Here is a 25772-nt window from a genome sequence, read left to right on the forward strand (position 1 = left end):
TGATACCAAGAGACTGATGGTTTGAACAATGAAAGTCAGTTAAAGTAAGTATTGCTCAACCAATAGGAAACCCTTGAAGGATTTTAAATACAGGAACAATAGAGTCACCTTCTTAAATTGCACACTACATTTGAATAGCACATGGAGAAAATGTTTTAGAACTACTGGACTAATGAAGATCAAATAAAAGTGTATCCTGGGTGAAGGCAGCCCTACTGGAAATGGAAGATAAAGAGATGCCAGCTACATCCAGGAGATGATAGCTGAATATTGAAAGGTGGTTAGGAATAGATAAAAAAGTGATTTTGTGGATTCTGGATTGAGTCAACAAGACTTTTTGGGAAGAAGATGAAAGGTAACCAGGAAGTAAGGTTTCATTCTGGGTCTACTGTAGCTCTGAGAAGACACCCAGGCAGTTGGAACTGGGGCCAGATAAACAGCAGCTTCAGTTCTGTCCCACTGAACTTTCCTGCTAAAGTTTCTACCAATTTTGCCTCTAAGTTATGGCACTAGTAAAATACTGAATGTTTTGAAAGTAAGGAAGTTAGAGAGATACTTTAGTATAAAAAAAGTTTGTTGTTTACTATTATTGATCAAAGGGAAAAAACCTTGAGCTTCAAGAAAAATATTAGAGACCTAACTAAAGTCAAATGGCCACAGCTAATAATAATATTCATAAGGTTAAAATCGATTGAATGTAGAAGTTGTGCTTATTATCAAATACATGTACATCCAAATTTTTCACTGGTATTAACAATGGAATGTGATTGGATATATTAAATATTGATGGTAGTAAGCATTTCACAGTATATAAATAAACTGAACATCATGTTTTATACTAAAAAAATACAGTTTTTGTTAATTACACACAAAAGATCCTGAGGAAAATCATAGGTTAAAAAGAGCAAAGGAGATGGGGAAATATAAAGGAGACATGCATAATAAAGAATTGTATTTGTGTGCTATGCTTGTTAACATTAGGGTGATTCATTACATTAAATTTAAATGTGAATTTGGGAAGTAAATGATGATGACTTAGAACGAAAGAGGTTAGTAAAGAATAATAGTGCTTTAGATTTATTGTTGATCTTGATTTCACAGTAAATAACTTAATAAAACCGCCATCAGATTCTATTTCATTTGTGTGTGTATGCGTGTGTGTGTGCGTGTGTGTAGAATGAAGAGGAGGAGGAGGAGGTGGAGGAGGAGGAGGAGGGCGAGAACTTGAACTCAGGGTTCCTCACTCTATCATAACTGGTGTTCTTTCACTTGAGCCATGGTTTCAGTTTTGGCTTTTTGCTAGTTAACTGGAGATTTATCTGTTTCAGCTAGCTTCATACCACAATCCTGTGGAGCCAACATTGAAGGTATGAACCACCCACGCCTAGCTTCTTTTCCAATTAAAAAAAATTTCTTCCTTTTACTGTTATATTCTTATTCGCCTTTCTTTCAGCTCTCTACTTCACTTTAAAAGTTGGATTTTAGCAAATAAAGGGATATTATGGAGGTGAGTGAGATGGAAAAAGCTAGGTTTCCAAGAGCAGTGGCTCAGATCTGTAATCCTATCTATTAAAAAGGCTGAGATTAGAAAGATCAAATCTCAGCTAGTAAAAAAGTTAGTCAGATTCAAATTCAGTCAATATGTTGAGCCTAGTGGGAGATACCTGTGATTCTAGCTACATTTCGATGCCCCACTTGGGGAAAAAAGTGATCTTCTAACTGAAAAAGTCACAGAATTATTTCAGTACATATATATATATATATATATATACATACATATGTACATATATACAACTAACATTTTCATACATCTTTCCTCAGTTCTTCAGTCTAGAGAATTAAATCATTTTTATTATCACATAAAACCAAATTTCCACTTATAAAACCATAATTTCATATTATAGGATTAAATTCTTTTTTTTTTAGATCACAGTAACATATTCAAAACTATCAGGAAATGTAAACTTAAATCATTAACATTGGAGGTCTGAAAACTTGACAATGTCTTCAGAGGAAAATCCTGACTTTCGTCTGCCTCATTTCTTTACAGCATGCTCTATCTATGCTGTTTTTTCTCATTTCAGGAGACATACCTAATGAAAACTTTTTGCTAATTAAGTAACTGTGTGGATGTTGTGAAATTTTTATTGTACAGCAGATGACAAACTTGCACATAGCAATGAGTATACTTTCATTGACTCAGAAGATTATTGCAATAACTGATGCTGTCATTTTCCTCTGAATATTGGGACATCAGCCTTCCAAACTAACATGGAAAAACCCTGGGGAGAAAATGATCACCATTATAATCTAAACTGTACTAGTTTCATAAAGCAACCACTACTGGATTGTAACAAAGATCAAATTTTCAAACATAATTTGTGAGGCTGAACTTATCCACCCATAACTAATTCAGGCAAAGACACACACACACAAACACACACACAGAGACAGAGAGAGAAAGAGAGAGAGAGAGCCCAAAGTTACAGAATATTATCCCTGATGAGCAGAGTTCTGAAAATCATGAATAAAACATAAACAAACAAAATCTAACAGTACATTAAAAAATGACTCACCCTGATAAAGAGGGATTCATTCCAAGGATTCAAGGATGGTATAACACACAAATAAATTAGTGTGATATCTTATGTCAACAGAATAAAGGACAAAATCCATGTGGTCATTAGTAGAGGCCAAAAAAAAAAAGATAGAATTTAACATTCCCTCATGAAAAAAAATTATAAACAAATTGGAATGAAGGAATGAACTTCATTATGATAAAGGCCACACTCTACATTCCCACAGATTGTCTCTCATGAAAGGGGAACAGCTAAGCATTTTCTCTGTAGGAGCTAAAATAAATCTCTGAATCCCAACTTCAATACTGTTATCAATAAAACACTCAAAGTCTCAGACAGAACTACTAAGAGAAAAAATAAGATTATTCAAATTGGAAATCAGGAAATCAAAATGTCAGTCTTTGTATCTAACATAGCCATATTTAGAAGACCTTCCAAGACTCAATGAGAAGACGAACTAACAAGTTCAGCAGAATAGCAAAGTGGAAATTTGACATGCAAAATTGATAGGATTTATATACAAAAGTAGCAAATAATTTGTAAAAGAAATTTTTTAAAGCAATCTCATTTATATTATCAATAATAGCCCAAAAAGTCATCCTGATTATTCCCTATGAGGGAGAGCATAGAGTCCATGTTTCTTTGGGTCTGGCTCACTTCACTTAGTATAATTTTTTCCAAGTCATTCCACTTCCTTACAAATGGGGCAATGTCATTCTTTATGATAGAGACATAAAATTCCACTGTGTACATGTACCACATTTTCCTGATCCATACATCTACTGAGGGGCATCTGGGTTGGTTCCATATTTTAGCTATGACAAATTGTGCTGCAATGATCATTATTGTGCTGGTTGCTTTAGTGTGTTCTTATTTGTGGCCTTTTGGTAGATGCCTAAAAGTGGGGCTGCTGGGTCATAGGGGGAGCTCTATATTTAGCCTTCTGAGGAATCTCCATACCACTTGTCAGAGTGGCTGACCCAGTTTACATTCCCATCAACAATGAAGTAGGGTTCCCTTTTGGCCACATCCCCTCCAACAATTGTTATTGTTAGTTTTCTTGATATAGGACATTCTTACTGGGGTGAGATGGAATCTCAATGTTGTTTGATTTGCATTTCTTTTATGGCCAGTGATGTAGAGCACTTTTTCATATGTCGCTTGGCCATTCTCACTTCCTCATCAGAGAAGTCTCTTTGTAAGTCTTTACCTCACTTGTTGAGGGGAGCTGTTGGTTCTTTGCAGTTCTGTTTGGGAGGAATTTAATTTTTTTAGTTCTGCATATATTTTAGATATGAGGCCTTTGTCCGTTCTATGGCTGGTAAAGATCTTCTCTCAATCTGTGGGCTTTCTGTTTATCTTGAGAGCTATATCCTTTGCCCTGCAGAAGCTCTGTAGTTATATGCAGTCCCATTTGTCCAACCTTTGATTTGTAGCCTCTCTGGGTCTTTGTTAAGGAAGTTCTGTCCTGTGCCAAGGAGCCCAAGTGTTTCTGCTACTCCTTCTTTTGGTGTTTTCAATGTATCTGTTTTAATTTTGAGGTCTTTGATCCATTTGGAATTGATTTTGGTGCAGGGTGATATATAAGGATCTAGTTTTAGTTTGTTTCATGTGTTGAACCAATTTCGCCAGCACCATTTGTTAAAGAGGGTATCTTTCTTCCCTCCTATTTTTTTTAATCTCCTTTATCAAAGATTAAGTGGGCATAGTTCGGTGGGTTCATTTCTGGGTCTTCAATTCTGTTCCATTGGTCTTCAGGCCTGTTCCTGTGCCAATACCAAGCTGTTTTTATTACTATAGCTTTATAGTACAGCTTGAAGTTTGGTATTGTAATTCCTCCAGCACTGTTCTTTCTTCTTAGGATTGTTATTGCTATTCAGGGTCTTTTATTGTTCCATATGAATGTCTGGATTGCTTCCTCTATTTCATTAAAAAATAGTTTTGAGATATTAATGGGTATTGCATTGAATTTGTAGATAGCCTTTGGCAATATTGCCATTTTGATTACATTAATCCTCCCAATCCAGGAGCATGGGAGGTTTATCCATTTCCTTAGCTCTGCCTTAATTTCATTTTTCATGTTTTTAAAGTTCTCATCAAAGAGGTCTTTCACTTCTTTGGTTAAGGTTATTCCTAGGTATTTTATGTTTTTGGGGGCTATTGCAAAAGGAGTTGCTTTCCTGTTTTCAGCCTCGGTCTTCGGGTCATTAGTATATAGAAATGCCGTTGATTTTTTGAGGGTTTATTTTATATCCTGCTACTTTGCCAAAGTTTTGGATCAGCTCTAGTAGCTTGGTGGTAGATTCTATGGGGTTCTTTAGGTATCGGATCATGTCATCTGCGAATAGAGAAGGTTTAACTTCATCTTTTCCTATTTGGATCCCCTTTATGTTTTCTTCTGGCCTAATTGCTCTGGCTAGGAATTTTAGTACTATGTTGAAGTGGAGGGGAGAGAGTGGACATCCCTGTCTTGCTCCTGATTTTAAATGGAATGGCTTTAGCTTTTCACCATTTAGAATTATGCTTGCTGTGGACTGCTTTTATTATATTCATGAGTATTCCCTGGAATCCCAATTTTTCCAGGGCTTTTTTTATAACTGGCTGCTGGATTTTATCGAATGCCTTTTCTGCATCCAGAGATATAACCATGTGATTCTTTACCTTGATCTGGTTGATGTGGTGGATTACATTAATTGACATGCATACATTGAACCAACTTTGCATCCCTGGAATGAATCCAGTTTTTTCATGGTTTATGATTTTTTTTTGATGACCTGTTGAAGTCGATTGGCCAGAATTTTGTTGAGAATTTTTGCATCAATTTTCATCAGGAAAATTGGTCTATAGTTCTCTTTCCATGATGAATCCCTGACTGGTTTTGCAATGAGGGTTATAATGGCTTCATAGAATGTGTTTGGTAGTGAAGTTTATCTTTCAATTTCATTAAAGAGTTTGAGAAATATTGATGTGAGTTCTGTTTTGAAGGCCTTGTAGAACTCTGCTGTGAATCCATCTGGACCTGGGCTTTTCTTGGATGGGAGATCACTTATTGCCATTTCTATTTCAGTGCTGGATATGGGTTTGTTTATAAGGTTTAAATCTTCATGGCTGAGTTTGGGGATATCATCCATTTCTTCCAGGTTCTCGAAACTTGTTGGCATAATAAACTTTTAAGAAACAGAAATTAAAAAAACTCTATAGTAAAATATGAGAGAAAGTAATTGAAGAAGAAACAAAAACTTGAAAAGGAAACTTGAACTCAGGCCTGGGCACTTGTCCCTGAACTTTCTCTCTTAAGACTTTAATTCTACAATTTTGAACCACAGCACCATTTCCAGTAATCAGATAGTAAGTTGGAGATAAGACTCTCAGGAACTTTCCTGCCAAGACTGGTTTGTAACTGTGATTCTCAAGTCTCAGCCTTTTGAATAGCTATGATTACAGTGTGAACTACCAGTGTTCCTTGAAATAACAACCCTTTAAATACAAATAATCAGACAACATCAATCAAGATGCATGTACTTACAGATTGATTTGTTGAATGGTAACTCCTATGTACAACTACCTAAAGATAATGTTGACAAATATATACATATATATTAATTACTTGCATAAATAAATGTATGAAAAAGATAAATCCAGGCATACGCATTTGTAAAAAGATAAATATCCCTATTATATAAGCCATTTACAGATTCAGTGTAATTCCTAACAAAATCCCAATGACAGTTTACAGAATTAGAAAAAAAATCATAAAAATTCATGTGAAAACAACAAGAACTCAGATAGCCAAAGTTAGTTAACAAATAAAATAAAGTAATAGTAGTAGTAGTAGTAAAAATAGTAGTAGTAATTTTAAAAGTAGTAGTAAGTAATTGTAGCAGTAATTGTAGTAGGCTGATTTCAAATATATTTTAAAGTTCTGGACATCAAACCAGCCTGATATTGGTGTGAAAACAAAAACAAACTAATGAAACACAGTACAGATTCCAGAATTTAACCCACACATCTACATCCATTTGTTTTTTTGTTTGTTTGTTTTTTGTTTGTTTTTTTTTTTTTTGACAAAGGTAGTAAGATAGGAAGACATCTTAATAAATGGTAACAACTGGATATCCATGTGCAGAGTATTGAAACTAGACCCTGATTTACCATCATATAATTATGTGAATCAGCTCCACATAGTATAAAGACTTAAACATCAAATATGATATTAAGAAAATAGAAGAGGGCTGGGGATATAGCCTAGCGGCAAGAGTGCCTGCCTTGGATACACGAGGCCCTAGGTTCGATTCTCCAGCACCACATATACAGAAAACGGCCACAAGCGGCGCTGTGGCTCAAGTGGCAGAGTGCTAGCCTTGAGCAGGAAGCCAGGGACAGTGCTCAGGCCCTGAGTCCAAGGCCCAGGACTGGCAAAAAAAAAAAAAAAAAAAGAAAAAAAAAAGAAAGAAAGAAAAAGAAAATAGAAGAAAGGGCTAGGAATATAGCCTAGTAGTAAAGTGCTCACCTTGTATACATGAAGCCCTGGGTTAGATTCCTCAGTCCCACATAAACAGAAAAAGCCAGAAGTGGCATCGTGGCTCAAATAGTAGAGTGCTAGCCTTGAGCAAAAAGGAGCAGGAACAGTGCTCAAGCCCTGAGTTCAAGCGCCCGGATTGGAAAAACAAAACAAAACAAACAAACAAACAAACAAACAAAAACAACAAGAAAATAGCAGAAAGCTTAAGGGAAACACTAGATTATTTTAATTTTTTTAAAAAGCACAGCAAACGAAAGAAAAAATAGATACAACATATTAAAAAGCTTTTGTAAGATCAGAGAAACCCAAATACTAAAAGACAGCTTAAAGAGTTGGAAAAGAATTCAAATAATGTTTGCAAAATAAGACAAACCGAATAAGACAAACAGGCAAAAAAGGAAAAAGTGAATGAGAGGGAAAAAAGGAAGAAAAGAAGGAAGGAGGGAAAGAGGGAGGAAAGAGAAAAGAAGGATGGAAGGGAGGGAGGGAAGGAGGGAAGGAGGAAGGAAGGAAGGAAGGAAGGAAGGAAGGAAGGAAGGAAGGAAGGAAAGGAAAGGAAAGGAAAGGAAAGGAAAGGAAAGGAAAGGAAAGGAAAGGAAAGGAAAGGAAAGGAAAGGAAAGGAAAGGAAAGGAAAGGAAAGGAAAGGAAAGAAAAGGAAAGGAAAGGAAAGAAGGAAACCCTATGGGCAATGGGAGGCAAATGTCTTCATTTTTATCTAAAGAAGACATTAATATGTATATGAACAAAACGCTGCAGATCACTAATCAGTTGGAATATGTGAATGCCCAATAATGTGAGGCATTATTTCAATCCAAAGAAATAATTATTGTAAAAAAATGACAAAATATAGTAAATACTGATGTGGAGAGAAGGGTGCTCATGCACCCTGTAGGTGGGAATGATAACTAGCAGAGCCATTATGAAAAACATGATGGGGGGCATGGTTCTTCAAAGCTGTAAATAGAATATTCAAATAACCTAACACCACCACTTCTGGAATATTTCCAAAATCAGAGACATCAGCATGTGAAAGAATCATCTTCACTCTCACACTCACTCCAGCACTTGTCACACTAGTCAAAAAATAGAAGCAACTTAAGTGTCCATTAGCTAACAAATGAATAAAGAAAAATTCATTCACATTAAGCCAGAAAAAGAAAAAAATCATGTTATTTGCACTTACATGGAACTAGAAATCTTTATAGGTGGTGAAATAAGTCAGCACAGAAAGACCAATTGCAAGATCTCACTTATAAATGGAATGTAAAACAAATTGATCTCATAACCTTTGTAATTAGAATGGACATAATCAAAGCAAAAGTGTTGCACAAAGTAAAGGAGAGAAAGTTAAGCATGGTGTGTGTGTGTGTGTGTGTGTGTGTGTGTGTGTGTGTGTAGATCATATGGTGCCCTCACAGACATTTTTATGAATCAATTAAAAATGAATCTCTATTTCAGAAGCATGTATTTACCTAAAGTACAAATGAGTTCTTTGTTTTCCAAGTATCTTTTGTTTTGATAGATGGGCTTAAGGCCATCACACATGCCTTATAATGGACTTCTGCCCTGAAATTGCAACTGTTTTCCTTATTTTTATTGAAATTCAGCCTTCACAAGTAACACATGAAATTGTTCTATGCATAAATGCAAAAGACAAAGAAAGATTACAATTTTTTTGGAGTAAAACTTTTGCTGTTAGTTTTACATGACATGCTGAGAATTGCTTAAAGGGTTACTGAAAATGCTTTGTGATGCTGTATTAGTTCAAATGTGGGGCTTTTGTAACACAGTAATATGAGAAAGGAAATAAAGTAAATGGGGCAATTTACTAAAATATTAATAAAAATATTATAAATGACTGAATAACTATATTTTACCAGAGGGGAAATCAAGTCCAAAAAGACAAATGTTTTGCTGAAGATCAGTTATGCTGCTAGGAATGGAATCTGGAACAAAATAATATTTGGTATTTTCTCTATAAACAAGACATTTCTTGTAACAAAATATGCATAATTTTGCTAATAGAAATCAGTGTTATTGTATTTCACCTTAAAGTCCTAGAACTGATGCAAATATATTCATAAGTATAATTATAAGAAGGAAGGGCAACATTTTGATAAAATATTTTATTAATAATAATAATATAATTATGGTTATAAAAATAACAACTTTATTAACTACAGAAATTTTATCATACAAGTTATAACCACAGTGTTCCCTTTTTGGGGTATGCATCCAGCTATACCACTCAATAGGCAGCTTATCATTTTCCTATTTACACAAAGACAAGCAGTCATTATATCCACAGTATTCCATTTTCAGTTTCCTAAAGACAGAAACTTTCTGTGCAAATGGAAATGATATATTTAAAGTCATACTGTCAAGATTTACAGGGTTCTGAAAATTTGAACATTTTGTTTGTAATTGGCAAGTTCTTGATTGTTAATTCAGTTAAATTCTGAAAAATAAAGTCTTTTGTGGACACCATCATGGAAAAAAATTAATACAAAGTTGTATTTACAAAAGACTCAACTGATATCTTTTTACTCAAATAATTTTAGATCAGTTTTTCTAATGAACATCAGGTACAGTAAATGAATATAGTGCTTTCTCAAACTTTAGTAAATCAGTATAGGACTTTATAGTAATAGAGCTCATTAAAACTCTATGCCTTTTGATAACTGTATTTAGAACCAGCATTTCTTTTTTTAAAAACAAAGAATGATTAGGAACAGCAAGAAAATGTCTGATAGCCATTTCCACTTCTTGACAGTATTGTTTTCTGTCAAAGGTTGTAGCTATCACATTCACTTTGTACAGTACCATTGGTACCAACAAGAAATATTCACAGGAATAAGAGAAATAAAATTTTGCCATCACATGCCATTATTGTTAGTTTCCTTGCTGTCTGGTGTCACACAGTCCTGTCTATTGAAACACTTAAACAGCAAGCAAGAGCCTGTTAATACTATAGCTTGACTCACCATAAGCCATTCTACTGAGGACCCGCCCACAGCAAATAGGTAAAATTCATTACATATTTTACAATAAAACTAAAGAAATATACAAAAGGATTATCAGCCCTTCTGCACAGCAGAGAAATCATGACAAATATTTTAATTTTACATTCCTATTTCTGCTAGACCTAAGACAAATGTCTATAGTGACAATAGCCTATAACAGTAATAATGCCAACAGCCAAAACAAAAAATATTGGAAGCTTTTAATTTGGAAGACCCATTGAGTGAATGAAAGTGGATTTTTGATTCATTCAATTTTTGTAGTCACTTCAAAGAAAATACTCAATAAATACCCTCTTTCATCAGAAAATAATGGCATGATTATACCCTCGCCTACCACCAACAGTAACATGAATTTTGTTCATCTAGCTCTTATTGTTGATTATATCCATTTCCCTCTATCACAAATAACACTTCCCCAAGGAAGGGCCACTGAATTCAGTGATTTATTGATGTTGATTTACCCTTTAACACAAGGGAAAACACTGAGTTCAAAATGTCTGAAAGGTTATTAGTATTTAGATAATTGCTACTTTTCTTTTCCTGGAAATATACAACAAAACCATGAGTAAAAGTATTTTAAATGTGAATATTTTAAAGTATTATAGTTGTTATGGTTTTACCAATATGATAAACAGGTGACGTAATACAATCTGGCCAATTAAGCAAGAAGAAACTAGGAAAAGTACTTTAATATTTTGAAAATATATCCTTGAAATTCATATATATGCTTATTAAAATTTTTTATTATATCAGGGTAAAAGAAGCAAAAGCAAGGCAAATGGTGTAAACTGGAAACCAGTTATATCTCTCTTTGCCTTCTCTGTTTCCTAATACCAGTGACTACTTTATTACCGTGTGTGTGTGTGTGTGTGTGTGTGTGTGTGTGTGTGTGTACAATCTGTATGAGCATTTCTAGATTTGCTGTCTTGTTCTCCATAAACTAAGCTCTTGGGTAAATTTAGAACCATTTTGCTCCAGATTTAAATAGTACACTAGAGAAATTAAAGAGCATTATGTGAACCATTGACCATTACAAAGAAGAGTTAAGAGAACCAAGTAATAGAAATGAGAGCAACAGATTCAAACATTAACATAGCTATTTGTAGTTATTCCTGTTTTATACAAGAATATTTTGTGGCAAATGAGAAACTTTTCCTATTATTTTTTGTAATCCCATTATTAACAAATATGATTGTTGGCTAGTGACTCTGATAATATAACAATTTAGCCATGACAGGGAATTGTAAAATGTAAAAGGATATTTCCTATGTCATTAGCAGAATGTTATGTTAAATAAAGTGAGAAAAATGAAATATATTGATTAAAACTTTGATCTATCAGATTCAAATAACTTTTGAACAATATAATCAAATACAGAGTTTAGACAAACTAGTTATTTTCCTTCCTTTTATACTACTTTTCCCCTTTTATAAGAATAAAACTTCCATAGAGTAACAAATTTTCAAGTTCAAAAATGTATTTTCATTTTGCCATCCAAAATATGCTTTTATGCATAACTTTATGAAGAGCCATTGATAAATCTTTGGAGACATGGAAACTTTCATCATCCTATAACTGTTATTATTATTTTAATTTAAGGACAATGAGTTAGATGCCAATCACAGCAGCAAGTCTTGGATTTTACCCATTTACAGATACTTTCAAAGAAAAAATACATATATGTCTTCATTAAGACTCTTATTTGAGAATTTAAGAAACGGTTTAGGAAAATAGATTTATAGATATCGTATATAAATAAATGATCCTAGATTTGGAGGAAAGTAATAATACAAATACACACATTATTCTCTTCCCTTTAATAATTAAAAAATGACAGGAAATATCTATGATAATAAATATATGTAAACACCTAGATTAGGCATAACTTTTGTAGTGGTCCTGACCTCATTTCAAATGCCTACCAGTGGAGGCCATCTATAGATTTTGCACACAGGATAGTCATTTCTATTCTCTACCATTCCTGGATATTTTTTTACTGCTTTTAAATTTTTTTTCTACTTTTTTTTCTTGGAGAACAACTACAGACACATACCTCCAAAATATTTAAGTTATACTGAAGACACCACATTTTTAATTGCAGTGCACTACACCTATGTTGGAAGGCTCATTTGTAACGAGCGTGTTATAGTTTGTTGTTTTGTTAAGTATACTCATAAGCCAGTATTGCAGGTTACATGGAGAGAAAGAATGGATGAAATATAACATGTGGTACATGAAAAGTAATAGTTCAATGTAGACGTACAATTTAAGAACACGAGTTATAAATTGTTGTTGTGAGGTTAAAATAATATTTAACTTATGGTTTATTTATCATTAAGAAGTTAACCTGGAAAGCAGCATAGTGAGTGACTAATTGGTCTTCTGTATTCAATCTTTTTCATCTGGCAATTATACCTTTGCATTTTAAAGAATCCATTCAAGTATCTTCAGGAGATATGTTACTGCACTTGCATGTACCTTAATTCAACATTTACAAAAATAACATTGACAAACAGAAAAACAGATAACATCCCTATATATTAATGAGTATCTTAACAAACAGGACACTCAAGTAATTATTTTAGAATTCTTTAAGATGACACTAGTTCCACATTCTCTGAAATCTTTATGTAAGATTTTCACAGGTTGATGGAAGCTTCAGACACTTCAGCTACAAGGGCTGTGCCTTATATGTTAAAATAACCTTGTGTATCCACTTTGCATAGTATGCTACCCGGACATAAATTCCAGGTCGATTTGGGATGGCACATCCACGTCCAGGAACAATGACGCCAAGGAGCATTCTCATTTTATGTTGTTCACAAACAAGTGGGCCACCATAATCCCCCTGGGAGGCAAAAAAATGAAACAATAAAGTATTATTTCAGAAATAAAAAAAATAATTCATTAACATTATACTATATCAATTTGAACATCAAGGTTGCATGAAACTGAAAATTTTTCACAATGGGTGTCATTTAAAAGACCTTTGGTTGCCTTTCTGTGGAAGTTACTAAGTTAAGATTGAAATCAATGAAGATAAATAGTTTCATAATTCTCTCACATGTGGTGTTCATTTAAGAATGGCATGTTTTTGCCTAAATATCTGTTCATTTTAAAAGTAGGTTTTTCCCTTTTAGAATACAGAAAAGCAAACAACCATTTGTATTTTCCTCATAATTTCAATTTTATATTTATTTTGTTCTTCTAATCTTGAAAATTTGTTCATATGGCTTTTACAATTACAACTGTCTTGAATGCTTTCTCTCCTGATAATTTTCACTTTTCTTTACCCCTTCATAAGAATATTGTGTCTGAGATTTTAGCTCAAGACTTGTGTTCTACTGCTTGAGCCACAGCTCCACTTCTGGATATAATGAGCAATAAGAGTCTCATTCAAACTGGCTTCAGATCTCAATTCTCAAACCTCAGCTTCCTGAGTAGCAAGGTTCACAGACATGAGACACTTGTGATGGGCTGCCTCACGTGTGTGGGGGGGGGGCGGTATGTATGTTATGAGTCCAATTTATTTCACTTATATGAAGATCTCCAATTTTATCACTTTTCCTATAAACAGCATAATTTTAATGTGCACAACTAAGTAAATCTACATAGCAACTGTACATTATATTTCTTTACCCATTTATCTGTGAATGGGAAATTGAGAACTTAAGAAATGGTTTAGGAAAATAGATTTACAGATATCGTATATAAATAAATGATCCTAGATTTGGAGGAAAGTAATAATACAGATACACACATTGTTCTCTTCCCTTTAATAATTAAAAAGACAGGAAATATCTATGATAATAAATATATTAGATTGATACTAGAAACACCTAGATTAGGCATTACTTTATTAGTGGGTCCTGACCTCATTTCGAATGCCTAACTTGGCTATTGTGAACAGTGCAACAACAAACACTAGTATATCCGTTTCCATGCATCCTCCTCTGAAGTTAAGGACTGACTTTGGGAATCCACAGATAAAGAAGAGTGTTCCTACATTGGTTCCTCTATAGGTGTTGTGATCAGAAGCAGATAAAATCATTGCTAACCAAAGTTCTGTGATTATACACTTCAATTATGTGGCAAGAATATAAGCCAATGATTTGCTTTAATAGAGAACACTAAGATTCAAGTAAAACCTATGGGGAATATTCTAACATGATTATATCAACTGTGCCTCATGTGTGCTTGGAGTTCTCCACAATGCATCAGTGCTTCCTGATATGGATGAATTTGAAGATAATAAGTGTTTAGTAGATGAGATGTTACTGCTACCATATAAACATGTAGGGAAATTTATCTTTCAATTTTGTTCCAGTGAATGATTAAATTATTTTTTTGTTTTAAATGGTGCTGGTGTGTGTGTGTGTGTGTGTGTTCTTTAAATACATGTAGACTTCCTGGAGGATAAATGTGTTTTTGAGAAGTATAATCAATTCAGACCCAAATATTCTCCATATAGGGCAAAGGAACAAACACCTGAAGGCTAAATGGAGTCAGGAAACAGAGAGAGTTCACAAAGAACTAAAGTGCAGTTGCCACTATTGTGAGCAATGGCTCCAGGCTTGGGAACAAAGGACATTGTCTTCTAGAGGATCACTGATATTTGGCCTTGCTGGAAACTTCTACACTCACAAAACAGTCTGAGTTTTCCCAAACTTCATTGGCTTATTTTTCCTTGCAATAGAATCCCCTTGCCATAATTTTCCCTTGTTGTGCCACAGTAATAATCATTTGCTGGACAATATGTATAAACAGAATAATTTCTCTCCACATTATTTTAAAGCAGTGTTGAAAGCTCTTTAGTTTGGTAAATATTTTCTTTCCTTTTTAGGAATAAAATATCGGTAGAAGGCATATAATATACACACTGCAAGATGCATATTTTTGTGTGTGTGTATGTGCATGAGTTTGTGTGTATCATGCTTAGTTCACCTGTTTTCTCACATAATCAACAAATATTTCACTGTTATCAAGTCCATTTCATGCATAATATTATGCATAATAAGCAAGAATCGCACTCCTCTGAGGCTTGAGGACCATGCTCCTCACATCAAAACCATCTAAACTAACACGTTAGCAGATTGCCTAGGTAAAGAATGGGAAGGTAGCCATGTGTAAAGAACAGTTGATTAACAAATTAAAATGTTCCAGCTCTTAAAGTCATACACTTTGACCTTCGGTTAATTTTTTAAGAAAAATATTATTTTTACACACACACACACAACACACACACACATACACACACACACACACACACACCACACACAAAGAGCCACATAGCCCTATACTCACAGGGGCACAAAACATGTGCACATCCTAAACAAAATCACCCATTAAAGTTTAAATCAAGGCACATGTGTCTTGATGTTACTAATGAGGTTTACACAGGAAGAATTTGGGAAGATCATTTAGACAAACAAACTATGAATATCAAACTGATTTGGCACTTCTAACATGAGCAACTTTCCCTTAGATTTCTGGCTATGTTTATTTATTGTTCTTTGCAGGACAAACGTACTTCCAGTTTGCTGTTTCTGATCCATGAGATGATTCAGTGTGTAATTGAAAGAAATGGACAAAAATAATCCAGGGTTAGGTTTTATAGTTCCTCTATCTGAGAACATGCTGGTATATAACAATTTTAATTGGTGAAAAATAAACAAAACGCAAGCAAAATCCATAGGCTTTTTATGAAAAGACATCTTTCTCACCTCACAGGGTCCTGAGCCAATATCTTCAGCCGCAGCACACAACTCAGATTCACTCAGAGTCACTTTGCCTTGATGGTGCTCACTGCATTTCTCATGCCCCATAATATAGAGATGTGCTACTCGCAGCAGACCATCAGAGTTAATCACTGGAACAGTGTTATACAGTTAATGAGTACAGGATTAGGGCAAAAGAAGCCAGAAACAAATGCAAATTTTATATATAAAATAAATATATTGCCTCATCTTTTAAAAAGTAGCTTACATCCAGTGTAGCCCCAGCCATAAACACTGCAAGCGGTCTTTTCAGGAATCGTGCATCCATAATTAGGTAAGTCAATTGTACTAACAAAATTATCCAAGATAGCAGGCCTGAAAAGAAAAGAAAATAGAAAGTGTTCTTAACTAGATTCAGCACAACATGAATCTCTCAAAAAATGTAGTGTTCATGTATTATATAAGATTTTGGGACAATAGAGTCTTGTTTTAAAAGAAGCTGGATTGATTCCATATCTTAGCTGTGGTAAATGATGCTGCAATGAACATGGTTGTGCTGGTGGCTTCAATGCGGGATAGTTTGTGGTCACTACATTAAATGCCCAGGAGTGGGATTGCTGGGTCGGTCGTACAGAAGCTCTACGTTTAGTCTTTTGAAGAACCTACAAACTACTTTCCAGAGTGGTTGAAGAAGTTTACATTCCCACCAACAGTTTAGTAGCATTCCCTTTCAGCCACATCACAACCAGCATCTGTTATTATTACTTTTCACGGTAATAGACATATTAACTGGGGTGAAGTGGAATCTCAATATTGTTTGGATTAGCATTTCTTTTATGTCCAGAGATATTGAACATCTTCACGTGTCTATTGGCTATTCTTACTTTTGGGGGGGAAGTCTCTCTTTAAGTCTTTAGTCCACTTATAATGGGGTTGTTGGTTTCTTTGAGGATTTGTCTTGGAGGGGTTTAATTTTTTTTTAGCTCAAAGTATATTTTAGACATGAGTCCCTTGTCTGATGCATAGATAGTAAAGATCTTCTATGATTAATTAACCAGCACTCTAAGCATTCTCACAGTGAGAACAAAGGAGGATATTCTTAGGAGAGGATGGCAATGGATCAATAGCTATGTGCATATGACCATATAAAATGATGCTTACTGGAATTAACTGCAAGAAACAGAAAAAGAGGGTTTTTTTATTGTACTGTTTGCATTTCTCTTTTTCCCTGCATTGGTTTATTCTCTGTTGTCACCATTCTTTTCATTTCTATATATATCTTATACATAAGTGTGTCTAATTTGGGGAAGGGAAGGGGAATCACAGAAAATATAGGGTGAACCAATTCAGCAGTGATATTCACTAGACACTGTGTTAGAAATGAACTTTACAACTTGAGGGTGAGGAGGGAGGGGGGAAATGGGAAAAAAACGAGGAAGGCAGTAACAGTGTTCAAAAAAAAGTATACTCATTACCTTACTTATGTAATTGGGAAACTTCCGTACATCACCATTATAATATAATTAAAATTTAAAAAAAAATAAAAGAACCTGGGGAAAAGGAATGTCTAACACAAAGTCAGAAAATTTTGAACAAGTGAAGAAGAGAGTACTTGTTTGCTAACATTCAAGAATAAATTATCACTTAAAAATCATTGTTTTATGCTGGGCCCAGGTGGCTCACACCTGTAACCCTGTCCAAATTGAAGCCAGACCAGGCAGAAAAGTCTGTGAAACTCCTAGGTCCAATTAATCACAAAAATTTAGAATTGTAGCTGTGGCTTGATTGGTAGAAGTGCTAACCTTGAACAGAGACAACAAAGGAACAAAAAACCTAACAGTACCCAAGCCCAAAGTTCAAGCCCCAGGACTGGCAAAAAACAACAACCCAAAAGCAAAAACAAAACAACAACAAAAAGAAACCACTTTCATTGTTTTACATGTTAATGAAACTGCTAATGTTCAGTTTTACAACTTGGGGGCTAGCCAGTCTCAACTTCATTTATACATATGTGAAATTGTGCAGTTCATACATGCACAAGTGCTCAAACGTGGAGACATAATGACACATGGAAAGGAGATAAGTCTAAAGATAGTCAAAGTGGAAGAAAATTGTTTCAGTACTGTTAATCTGCATTAAAAATTCCTAAATTAATCTTGTAAGGAAACAAACCTAGCAAGCTTTAGCAAGACCAGATCAGATCCTTCTGGGCCGTATACCAACTGGGAAACGTTCAGAACCTGCTTGCGTTTCTCTTCTCCTCTTCCATGGACATCATGAACTCCAAGCCAGGCTTCATAATCTTTCAAGTCTTTGTTTCTAAGTTTAAAGAAAAAAAAGTTTAGATACAAGTCCATGTTATATAATAGACTTCACATATGATTTTTAGCTTCTAAGGAAAAAGAAACTTCATTTAAAATTTGATATTTGAAATGGGGACTTCAGAATACCATTGAGTGTTGAAGCAGAAAGAACCATTCAATTGCTGTAATTCTAGGTGGCTATGAAAACAACAACAAAGTATTGATTATACTTGCTAAAGAAGTCCCTTGTGAAAAATCCTCAGGTATTTTTTTGCATAAATTTTCATTTTAATGCAATTTTTAAAAATTTCATTCAGGCTGTTTTTTAATATAAATTTTATTAATTTTATTTTATTTTTGTTGGTCATGGAGCTTGAACTCTGGGGGCCTGGGCCCTGTCCCTGAGCTTTTCAGCTCAAGGCCAGTGTGCTATCACTTGACTCACAGCCTCACTTCTGGGCTTCTGGTGGCTAATTGGAGATAGAGTCTCTGGGACTGCCCAGATTGATTTTGAACCGCAATCCTCAGATCTCAGCCTCCTGAGCAGCTAAGATTGCAACTATGAGCCACTGGCACCCAGCTTGTATATAATTTTTCTTACCGGGGTTAAAATGTTAAACAAAATCAAAATGTCTTTGTTGAGAGTAACAAGTAAGCTTATGCATGCTTATTTTTCCTTTAGGCTAATTTTCAATGAAAATTATTTCCAGGATGGCTCTAAACCTGACTCTTCATAAGAAAGCAGAATTGAGAATTGAGAGAAGATAACTCAGAAAAAGGAGATTTATCTATTTAACAAGTATGAGTGGAAGATTGGGACATAATTTATTTACAAAGTTCAAGCAAAAAAATTTTCCACATAAGACAGTTGCTAATCATGAAAAGAAGTGAGCTGAAGTCTTCCTGAATTTGAATATATCATTGAATTCAAAGTTTCTTAGCTGATTTTTTAAAGAAATGAATTTGTTTGTAAATATCTGTAAAAAAAAAAAAATGAATGCACATTTAACAGCTAAGTAGAAGGTATGGGGACGTTTGCATCTTCCAAACAGATACTGATTCTTAAACACTTTACCTAGCAGGAAAACACTGTCTTGCAGTAAGAACCCAATTTTCCTTGATCAACGATCCTCCGCAGATATGTTTATTTCTATGAGAAAAAGGAAAGAGAAACAAGTAACATCTGCTTAAAACAAGAGCCTGACAATGAATGCAAAGCCCACCACTTAAAAATGAATTCACTGGAATAAAGTGAGTAGTGATCCTTTTATCTGAAAATCAATAGCTAGAGATTGTTTGAGTAACTTTTATTCATAATGTGAATACAACTTTAGGAAATTAGTTATATCATTTAAAGAAACATGCTGTAAACACATGCGTAAGTTTATGTGTATCTATGCTAATGAGAAAAAGTATAGGCTGTAAAATTTGTCTGAGTGCAATTAAAAGTAATCCCTTTTAAATCCAGTATTTGATCATGAAAAATGTAAATGTTAACTATTCCCTAAACTTTGAAAAACATCTAGCAGTAACAACCTTTATTTTTCTAATGTTTCCTTCTTTCTCTACCATTATATATGGTTTTGGTATGCTAAAAAATGGCTATGAATAAATACATTGTTCCATAAGACCAGTGATACAGTATTTCACTTCCAAGATAAATTTTAAAAAACACATCACCTAGAAAACTGTAAAGTAGCTACCGATGATAGTAATAATAACTATGAGGACATTTACTTGCTGACATCCATATTCTGTAAATCCATTCATTTTGGAAGAAACAGAGAAAAAGTACAACTTCTCACAATTTACATTCCAAAGAATACAGATGTTTAGTGCTACAGAGTAATGCTAGAAGGTTTCCAGATTAAGTCCATAGTTATTTATGGCTGTTACTACACAAGAGGATAAGCGTGTATATAGAGTTTTAATTTGTTTTGTCCACTATGTGTTTTGGAAAAATAACAAACAGCTGTTGTTGCTAAGAACTTGGAACTAAAAGAAACATCTTTTTCTAAATATTTTAAAACAGCTTTATAATTGGCATTTCTCTATTCAAATAATATATCAAATAACATTCAAATGATATCCTTTTGTGCCCTCTTACATGTAAATAATTCAGAAGCTCATGTCTATTTTCCTTAGGAATGTTCAATTAGCAAAGAACCACTCATTAACTTAGACATGTGAATTCCTAGGGAATTTTCTCTAATAAAAATGAACTATAACAAAAAATGTCTATGTTAAATATACGATTTGTCAAATCACCTTATTTATATTCAGGTTTGCTTCATAATTTGCTGTCAGTACCTCAGGCCTAGGACAGCTACACTGAAATTATCGGTTTAAAGATTAAATCTAATGAATTGTTTCTTTTTGTTTTCATGTTTTACCATGCTTATTAATATATATATATATATATTTGAAGTAAATACAACAAACAAAACCAAAAGTTGCTTTCTTGAGAGAAATCTATCATAAAGGAGAATTTTAGCTCATTTTCTATAACATTATGGCGACATGAGTGATATATGGCAAAAGATATAAAGTCCACTCATGGCAAGAACCGGAATATCCAGTTACAAGTTGCTCATTCTATTTAAAGGTCACTGTGAATTAAAGGTAATATGAGTTATCCTGTCTCCTGTGCTCTAGGAGTCTTGGGGTAAAGAAACAGAAAGAATCATTTAAAGAGGAGATATTTAATCTAAGATGGGAGAAATGACAAGAAATTTCCAAGCAAGTTATAAGGTGTGGTGATATTAAGCCTGGAGGCTTGTCTTAAACACATGGAAAACTGTAGCTGTAATTCATGTGCATTTTTCTTTTCATACATGGTGAAGTTCTGATAGAGATGAATGGAGATAGAAAGCCAGTATTCCAATAAGTATACAGAGAGAGAGAGAGAGAGAGAGAGACAGAGACAGAGACAGAGACAGAGACAGAGACAGAGACAGAGACAGAGAGAGGAGGAGAGGAGGAGAGGAGAGGAGAGAGGAGAGGAGAGGGGAGGTTAGGGGAGGGGGGAGGGGAGGGGAGGGGAGGGGAGGGGAGGGGAGGGGAGGGGAGGGGAGGGGAGGGGAGGGGAGGGGAGGGGAGGGGAGGGGAGGGGAGGGGAGGGGAGGGAGGGGAGGGCCGAGGGGAGGGGAGAGGAGAGGGACAGAGAGAGACAGAGACTGAGAGGCAGAGAGACTAGGAAATTGTAAGATGATTATTTGTAAGATTATATGTTAACTCTTACATTGAGTAACTTTTTCTTTTTTTTGGCAGGTTGGGCGGGGGATGCCAGTCCTAGGTCTTGAACTCAGGCATAGTCCTTTTGCTAGGCTTTTTTTTCCTGAGAGCTGGTAATCTACTTGAGCCACATTTCCAGATCAAGCTTTTTGCTATTCAACTGTTTGTTAAGTCTCTCTGATCTACCAAACTGTGAAAACCATACCTACACCTTTGGGGTAACTAGGATTGCATATGTGTGAGCCACCAGGACTCAGGTTTCAATATTCTAATTCTATGAAAGTTACTATCATTATTTCTATTCCAAAAATTTGTGAAGTGTTTTTTATAGAATGTCATAATATGACAAATATATAATTATATATATAAAATATACTATATATCTTTTATGTATAACATATAATACATATACTATATTATATAGTTTATAATACGTATACAAAGTACATATTTTTACATGTATGTAGTATGTATTTTTCTTTTATATTTTTGGTGCTGGAAATCAACTAGAGCTTTACGCATGTTGAGTTAACAATCTCATTACTGAGCTACATTCTCAAGCCTACATTTCACTCATTCTTGAATGTATTGAAGAATGCTCTTGATTTGCATTTTGTTTACACTTCGACTTTCCTTATCCACACTGATTGCTTTAAAATTAATAGCATTCTGTAATTTAGAAAAGTGTAATCTTTTCATAATAACATAATAACATACTGTGTAATTAAAAGCAAATATAAAATGTCTGGCAGGAATATATTAAAACATCAAGTCATAATATTCTGCATTGGAACATTAATAGCATATGCATAGAACTACATGGTGATATTAAGTTATAAGTAAGTCTTTTGTATACTTTGCTTTAATCAGAACCAAAATTTGACTTGAAATCTGGGACAATGGGAACATATACAGGGACTTTTGAAACAATGCAAAAGGCTATGTCTGGCACAAGTTGCAAAATTTAGGGTTTACCATTTGGCTAGAGTGTGGTTGATCCCTTCATATTTCCTCAGCTGAGTGTCTAGCCTAGTTGTCATGGCCATGCAATCACATGTTGGTTGTGACTTATCAAATAGTTAAAAAATTTGTTTATTAATAATTACCTGTATTTCAAACTGACCATCCATCCCACATTTGTCTGTGTTGGAATCCCATTTACAACTCGCAACTGCTTTGTTTTGGCACAAGATATTACAGGATCTGTAAAGAGGATCAAATAAGATTCCAACATCACAGTGTTGAATTGATACATCTTAGTTTTTTAAAATATAATGATAACTAGACAAATTCAACCACTGTAATTTTATCATGAGTACTTGTTGTTAAACAAGAACATTACATACTCCTAAAACTTGCCATTCCCACCTTTGTGGCTGAGTGACCCAGAAAACAAACCAACTCAAAGCAAACAGGCTTGTTTGCACAATCCATACAATGACTATCTTTCTCAGGCACTAGAGCAAATTCTACAAGTCTGACACTAATATATTTCACTCACTAACCTCAAAAAATGACACTGTGGTTATTTCTCAATAATAATCAGTAGGTTGATTTTTTAAAAAGGGAAATAAAATTTCACTTGCTTATTTGTAGGCTAAGAACATGGAGCTATTGTGAAACTTGCTTCTGATATTATATTCATTGAAACTATATTCAAATGACATTATTATATCCAAATCAATTTGCCCAAATGACATAATCCAGAATTCTTTGGAGGAAACATTTTCCTGACCTTCCTCTGTTCCTTGCCTTATCCTTTGTACTGTGTCCATGGTCTAGATTAGATTTTCATTTGCTTCCTCAGCCTGAGGCACAGCAGGTGGTTTTAAAACAGCAAAACATTTCAGTAACTTCTTCAGCCCAAATAATACTTGTAAATCAAAACAAGAGTTCCCAACAGATTCTTACACTGAGAATTAACTGAACGTCTTAGGTGGTCATCTTCGGCTTAGTAAAATATAAAACTGGCAAAAACAAAAACTGGCTTGAAGATAAAACAATAGAGACTTTAAATAGCTTTTCAGATCCCTGGTTTCATCCGGTCTTTAGCATCATGATTTTATTAGGAGGATGGTATATATAAAGTTGATGCATTCTGCATATCAGGCCCCAAACTAAATGTAAATAAGTACTGTTTTCAAACTCATTGGGGATATCTTGTAAATTTCCCTGCAGCTAAATTTTCATATTCAAAATGCACTATTTTATAGCCATGCATAACCAAATACATACTTTAAAAATAAGATCAGATATTTGTTTTGTGTGAGAAGTTATTAAGTTAATATTTTCCTATGAAGTAAAATGACATTATTTGTGACACACAGGGTCTCAAGAATATTTTATACTTTACTTACGGTCTAAATTGACTATTGTAGGTGTGGTATCACCTTCACCTGTAAAAATGAACGCATACATAAGTATATAATTAATATATATAATTTGTATAGTCCTCTCAATAAAATTAAATCCATTATATTAAAATATAAATATTTTTTGAAATGGAAAATTTACTAAAATGATCTTCATAAAAATAAACAGTAATAATATCTGCTTGAATTATTTTTATTCTATTTTATTGCCATTTTTTATTATATTGTAGGTAAATGCTTCCTGGTAACAGATAAGGAAACTTTTTTATGATGCTGAGACCTCTCATTGAGGATGGTGAGAGATATCAGTGAGAACAGTCTGGTGATTCTTGGCACACTGCATTTACTAACAGCAGCTAGAATCTATTTCAATATCCCAAGATGGACAGAGTTTGACTCAATCTCAAGCCTACTGAATAGGATTTACATTCTTTGTTGCTTGCACAGAGGATTCATTTTGTTCATTTAAGCCACTCATTTTTTTAAAAAAAACCTTTTTTCATTTGTATTTGATTGAACATAACTGAAACTGCAATACTTTGGAAACCTGGAAAATATAAATATGTCGCTTAATTTCTGGAAAATAAATATATGGCATTGCTGGCAGAATAATGTAGATTTTTTTGTGCTATTAGCCAAAAATAAGCATTGAAAAAATAAAACACTGGAAACTACACACTGATTCTACTTGAAGTTGGGGAAATGCACCTTAATTCTACACAATCTATTGTTTTTACAGGAGTCTCTACTGGAGTTCACGTGCTACAAAAAGAAAGGCTTGAAATATGCTTGGATTTGGGAAATATTTAACAGTAATGAATGGGACATGAGGCATTTTCTGAAGTTTAATGTCTTAACTGTGAGAAATTGATGTTGAAACACTGCTTAGATACAGCTGCTTATAAATCCTTGATAATGTTTGAGCTCATATAATGAAGTAACAAAACAATAAGGAAACATTGAATACTTTGGAATACTGAAAATACAATAATTTTTTGTGGAGATACTGAAGAGAATTACTACATGGTCGAAAGCTAATTTAAATTCATTTTCCCGATCTAGTTAACTAAATGAATGCAGGTAAAAGCAATCATAATTTTTTTCATCTGCCTTCTGCTTTAGCTATCTTGCTTTTTAATCTCAAATGTTTCACAGCATAGAGATACATTTATGTAAACAACTCCAAGGGAATATGGTTACAAAGTAAATTTACTTTAATACAAATATACAAAACGAGTGGAAGTAGAGATGCTTACCTAGAGAAATATATCGCATTCATAAATTGTCATTGCAGTGGCAACTCTCTATCTATGCTAAAGCATTTGAAATTTTTAAAATACAACATATCTATTGTTCTGTACCAAGCTAATTATGTAGCCTTTGTGTATACCAGTAGCTCAACAACAACATAACAACAACAAAAATAGAAATCCCTCAAAAAAAATCCAGGAGTAGAAGCTCAGATTTCAACTGCTTATTAAGCATCAGCTGTTTTTGTTCATGATAGACTAAAAAGATCATTATTTTTTATTATTTGCATCAATTATTTGTGCAAGGTTTTGACTTTGATATGTCTATATATGGATACAATGTGCCTACATCAGACTCACCCATCTCTCACTTTCCTTCATCCCCTCCCTTTTCACAAACCAATCTTAAGAAGCTCCATTTTTATGAATGTACATACATCTGTACAATTTTACAAAGACAGAATGAGAGGTATAAGTAGGTAAGTAACTTGACCAAGACACATAGTCATGGATTGTGATCCAGTTTAGGAAACGTGATGGAAATCTTTCATCTGAACACTCTCAGTAGTTAAGTGTATTTGGGCATACAAACATGTAAGCATTTCTACATTTTTACATGTTTTATAAATTCAACAATAGATGTGTGATATTTATAAGCATCTGGGGGAAAAATGAATAAAAATCTTTACATATAGTGTAGAGAAAAATACAGTGTGGAAATGATTAATACAGTATCTGATGTTAAATAAATACCAACTCAAATCTTTTAAA

At 34.0% G+C, this 25772-nt stretch overlaps 1 protein-coding gene across 4 annotated transcripts in view; it reads right to left on the bottom strand.

Moving 5' to 3' along the window:
• Positions 1-11344: 11344 nt before the first annotated feature.
• Positions 11345-25772, bottom strand: part of Hgf (hepatocyte growth factor) — a 65563-nt gene continuing 51135 nt past the window's right edge. For 3 of the 4 annotated variants that reach the window (XM_048339914.1, XM_048339912.1, XM_048339915.1), the window contains 7 exons: positions 23737-23775; positions 22486-22582; positions 19221-19295; positions 18015-18161; positions 16111-16217; positions 15849-15994; positions 11345-12973 (listed from right to left, as the gene is read on the bottom strand). In XM_048339914.1, the coding sequence (XP_048195871.1) occupies positions 12797-12973; positions 15849-15994; positions 16111-16217; positions 18015-18161; positions 19221-19295; positions 22486-22582; positions 23737-23775 (788 nt within the window). In that variant the 3' untranslated portion in view covers positions 11345-12796. The remainder of the gene's footprint in view (positions 12974-15848; positions 15995-16110; positions 16218-18014; positions 18162-19220; positions 19296-22485; positions 22583-23736; positions 23776-25772) is intronic. The other variant, XM_048339911.1, reaches the window with a different exon arrangement.

The sequence above is a fragment of the Perognathus longimembris genome, chromosome 2 (genome assembly GCF_023159225.1).
Source record: "Perognathus longimembris pacificus isolate PPM17 chromosome 2, ASM2315922v1, whole genome shotgun sequence".
Taxonomy (NCBI): domain Eukaryota; kingdom Metazoa; phylum Chordata; class Mammalia; order Rodentia; family Heteromyidae; genus Perognathus; species Perognathus longimembris.